The 4,951-nt window shown below is 42.7% G+C and overlaps 1 protein-coding gene across 1 annotated transcript in view; it reads right to left on the bottom strand.

Moving 5' to 3' along the window:
* The window catches only part of LOC131353773 (tripartite motif-containing protein 16-like), an 8,507-nt gene extending 6,017 nt beyond the window's left edge, over nt 1-2,490 (bottom strand). The window contains exon 1 of the mRNA XM_058390841.1: nt 1,823-2,490. Within this exon, the coding sequence (XP_058246824.1) occupies nt 1,823-2,434 (612 nt within the window). The 5' untranslated portion in view covers nt 2,435-2,490. The remainder of the gene's footprint in view (nt 1-1,822) is intronic.
* Between the last annotated feature and the right edge of the window lie 2,461 nt (nt 2,491-4,951).

Genomic DNA, 4,951 nt, shown 5'->3' on the forward strand with positions numbered 1-4,951 from the left:
TAATGAGCTCGCTGACAGATCGGTCTGTGATCGTGGGAAAATCAGCGGGTGATCAGCGCTTGGCAATCTTTATGAGTGAACTACTCAACGACACATCAAAGAGGCTCGCAGACAAAATCCAGATATCTGGCATGTTAAATATCTGGGACGGTCGGCCGACTCGACATCACGTGGTGTCAATTGTAGCTACGACCTCCAGCCAATGAGAGAGCAAGTCAACAGATTGAGGTCACCGGAAGAAAAGCAGCAGAATTGTTGTCAGATCGTGTGGTTTGCGACCCCCTCTTGTGGATCATTTACGAAGCTTCACGTAGTGTGAACACCACAAGGACAAAAAGACATACAGTGAAGTCATGTAGTCTGAACAGCAAAGCGATCTTCCCATGGTTAAAGTTTTGTAGTGTGAACTAGCCTTTAGTCAGGCCACAATAAAAGGCCACTCTAAAATGTGCAGTTTTACTGTATTGGGGGGTCTGGGGTGGTCTGAAAACTAGTCAGTTTGCCATTTGCCTCACACAGTGCAACACATCTCCTTCACATAGAGTTGATCAGGTTGTTGATTGTGGCCTGTGGAATGTTGGTCCACTCCTCTTCAATGGCTGTGCGAAGCTGCTGGATATTGGCAGGAACTGGAACACGCTGTCGTATATGCCGATCCAGAGCATCCCAAACAAGCTCAATGGGTGACATGTCCGGTGAGTATGCTGGCCATGGAAGAACTGGGATGTTTTCAGCTTCCAGGAATTGTGTACAGATCCTTGCAACATGGGGCAGTGCATTATCATGCTGCAACATGAGGTGATGATTGTGGACGAATGGCACAACAATGGGCCTCAGGATCTCATCATGGTATCTCTGTGCATTCAAAATGCCATCAATAAAATGCACCTGTGTTGTTTGTCCATAACATACGCCTGCCTATACCATAACCCCACCATCACCATGGGCCACTCCATCCACAACATTGACGTCAGCAAACCGCTCACCCACATGATGCCATACATGCTGTCTGCCATCTGCCCTGTACAGTGAAACCCGGGATTCATCCGTGAAGAGAACACCTCTCCAAAGTGCCAGATGCCATCGAATGTGCGCATTTGCCCACTCAAGTCGGTTACGACGATGAACTGCAGTCAGGTCGAGACCCCGATGAGGACGACGAGCATGCAGATGAGCTTCCCTGAGACGGTTTCTGACAGTTTGTGCAGAAATTCTTTGGTTATGCAAACCGATTGTTGCAGCAGCTGTCCGGGTGGCTGGTCTCAGACCATCTTGGAGGTGAAGATGCTGGATGTGGAGGTCCTGGGCTGGTGTGGTTACACGTGGTCTGCGGTTGTGAGGCCGGTTGGATGTACTGCCAAATTCTCTGAAACGCCTTTGGAGATGGCTTATGGTAGAGAAATGAACATTCAATTCATGGGCAACAGCTCTGGTGGACATTCCTGCAGTCATCATGCCAATTGCACACTCCCTCAAAACTTGCGACATCTGTGGCATTGTGCTGTGTGATAAAACTGCACATTTTAGAGTGGCCTTTTATTGTGGCTAGCCTAAGGCACACCTGTGCAATAATCATGCTGTCTAATCAGCATCTTGATATGCCACCCCTGTGAGGTGGATGGATTATCTCGGCAAAGGAGTGCTCACTAACACAGATTTGGACAGATTTGTGAACAATATTTGAGAGAAATAGACCTTTTGTGTACATAGAAAAAGTCTTAGCTCTTTGAGTTCAGCTCATGAAAAATGGGGGCAAAAACAAGTGTTGTGTTTATAATTTTGTTCAGTGTAAATGAGAAATATCATTGGGATGAGTTCTCACCTGTTTCTCAGCTCTTCCTGCTGTAACTGATACAGCGTCATGGCCTTTATGTTTATCCAACATGCACAAAGAGCAAATACATCTTTGATCAGTATGACAGTAGATCTCCAGCACTTTATCATGTTCAGAGCAGATCTTCTCTTGTAGATTTCCAGAGGCTTCGACTAATGCTTGACTGTGTTTTTTCAAAGCAGGAACTTCATAATGAGGTTTCAGATGAGTTTTACAAAAGGAGGCCAGACACATCAGACAGGACTTAACAGCTTTGTGTTTTCTCCCAGTGCAGAAATCACACTCCACATCTCCAGGTCCAGCGTAACAGTGAGCAGGAGCAGCTTGGACTTCAATCTTCTTCAGTTTCTCCACCACTTCAGCCAGCATGTTGTTTCTGCGTAGAACAGGCCTTGGAGTGAAAGTGTCTCTGCACTGAGGACAGCTGTAGATGCCCTTCTGATCCTCCTGATCCCAGCAGCCATTAATACACACCTTACAGAAACTGTGACCACAGGGGATAGTCACCGGATCCTTCAGGAGATCCAGACACACTGGACAGCTGAACTGATCCTGATCTACTGAAATATTGGCTTCAGCCATTTTCCTAAACTCACACATGGAGAGAGAGATCTGTTTCGTTTTCTCTGAAATTAGTTACTTCCTGGTTCTGTGCATGTGTGTGAGAGAGAGAGAGAGAAAGAGAGGGAGAGAGGGAGGAGGAGGAGCACAAACACAGACAGGTTATGAACACTCCTCTGTTAACTATTTCATCTCCCTTCAATACATAAATATAACCATGTAGCTGCTACACTTATTATGATTCATTTCATGAAATACAAAATGGCTCTTAATTTTCTGCTCTTTTTTGCCTACTGACTCTTCCAGCAGAACTTTTAGCCTGACTGACAAAATCCAATTATTGCAATTTAACACACTATCATCGGGTCATGGGGAGTCTGTGCCTATCTCAGGCATCATCGGGCATCAAGGCAGGATACGTGCTGGACGGAGTGCCAACCCATCGCAGGGCACACACACACACTTATTCACTCACGCAATCACACACTACAGGCAATTTAGAGACTCCAATCAGTCTAGAAGCATGTCTTTGGACTGTGTGAAGAAACCGGAGCACCCGGAGGACCACCAAGAACGGGGAGAACATGCAAACTACACACACACACACACACCTGTTCACAATCTCACAGCAATTACACCAATTGTGAGTCAAACCCAGTCACTTTTACAGCATGAGCAGTGGTACCTCGGTTCTCAACACGACTCGACCATCAGGAACGCCAGTTCTTGTTTCATACAGGATTGCAACGAATATCGAATTTTCATTTAAGGGGGCTCAGCTAGATTTACTATAATAGTAAAAAAATAAAAAATAAATAAATAAAATAAAATAAAGGTTTGACTAACAGGGTAGGATGGTAAACTTATTGCAGCATTCCACTGTATTGCATAGATGTTTATAACATTTGTATACTAAACAACCCAAATACGAGTCTTCCTGATCATACACACACACACACACACACACACACACACTTGTCCTCTGATTCTCGCTCTGTGACGCCACGGTCTGTGGATTGAAGAACATGCTGAAAGACGGGGAGGACGGGGAGAAGTCTGCCACCGTTTTCATATGAAATTTAAAGGGGACTGAGGAGATCACGAATTTGTGTAGAGTTTATGGAGAATTGCAGAATTTTTAGGGGGGCTGAGTAGAAATGTTAAAGCCCCCCTAAAAATGGCCTAGCGACCCCCATGCTGCACACGCTTTCCATGCGGATTACCCTGGTGTAGACAATAGAGATGAAGCAGTTTAAGTGAGTCATCTGTTCTGAAAACATCTGTTCTGCTTGTGTTATAACCCCATGCTATCTTTTGTGGTATAATTTCAGTAGCCATGTCTCCGAAAAAGGGGAAATTAGGCATCAGTGTTGGCCAGAGGAAAGTTGTGAGTTTAACCATTGAGTTGAAACAGATAAATTCCTTTTACATTATTTCCTATGGGGGAAAAATAATTCGGTTTTCGGCCAAATCTGTATTTGACACCGAGGTACCACTGTATATGAATTGAACTTTAATTTTAGGCAGAAGGATTTTGTTAAAGCTTATTACATTATATCTGTTCTCGTTAACAGAGAGTTACATTTATCCCCAGTGATAGTTGTAACCTGGTCAGAGCGGTTAATGAACATTACAGTCAAAATGGGGGAACACACACAGTCAGGATTTTACACCAGCCAAAAACAAACAAAACAAAAAAACCTTTTTACTTTTGTCCCTCAACTGTAAGTTCAAGGCTATTTCTAGCTAGTAACTAAACTGAAATTCCTCAGCACTGTGCTGCCAGGTGATTAGACATTCTGCTGTAGAAAATAATAGAGATGAATGAACTTTAACAAGGGCTGAAAATATATATAAATATAACATTATTTCAAATGACTTTCCAGTGCATCAGTCAGTGAATATTAGTAAACTTGGTTTCTTAAACATTCTCAGAACTAGACACTGAGATTAGAAGACTGAGGAAAGGATCTGTTGAAGTGTCGTTTTCAGTAAAGCTGCACTATTTAAAGCTTTAATCACAGCGTACAAAAGCGACACCTGCTGGTGAGGAGGATGTCCTGCCTGCATCTTTTCAATAAATGATGCACCATAAATAAACCACTGATTTACAGCATGAACAGCTAAAATAATAATAATGATTAACTATTTGTGTATAAAAATAAATTATTCAGTTAATTTAGTAACAGCATTGTTTTTGACTGTTTTAAACACAATATGACTTGTTCATTAGTTACATTCATGTGAAATATAAATAGCAGAGCAGTTTCAGTATGAAAGGTTTGTTCCAGGACACTGCAGGACAGGATGGTCATGAGGAATCTGATAAACATTGTGATACACTCAGGATTCTAATGCTTCTTGTGTGAGAGACTGGAGAGGTAGGTGTTACACTCTGGACTGTTTTAGTGTCACACACTGCTAACTATCCTTTGGATTTGTGTGTGTGTGTGTGTGCATAAAATAATGTATATAATTTTGTTGAGATGTAGATATTCATAGACAACATAAATGACATGAAATGTTTACACACCCACTGTTAAAATGCAGGTTTTT

This window comes from Hemibagrus wyckioides, linkage group LG06, assembly GCF_019097595.1.
Source record: "Hemibagrus wyckioides isolate EC202008001 linkage group LG06, SWU_Hwy_1.0, whole genome shotgun sequence".
NCBI classification, from domain to species: Eukaryota; Metazoa; Chordata; class Actinopteri; order Siluriformes; family Bagridae; genus Hemibagrus; species Hemibagrus wyckioides.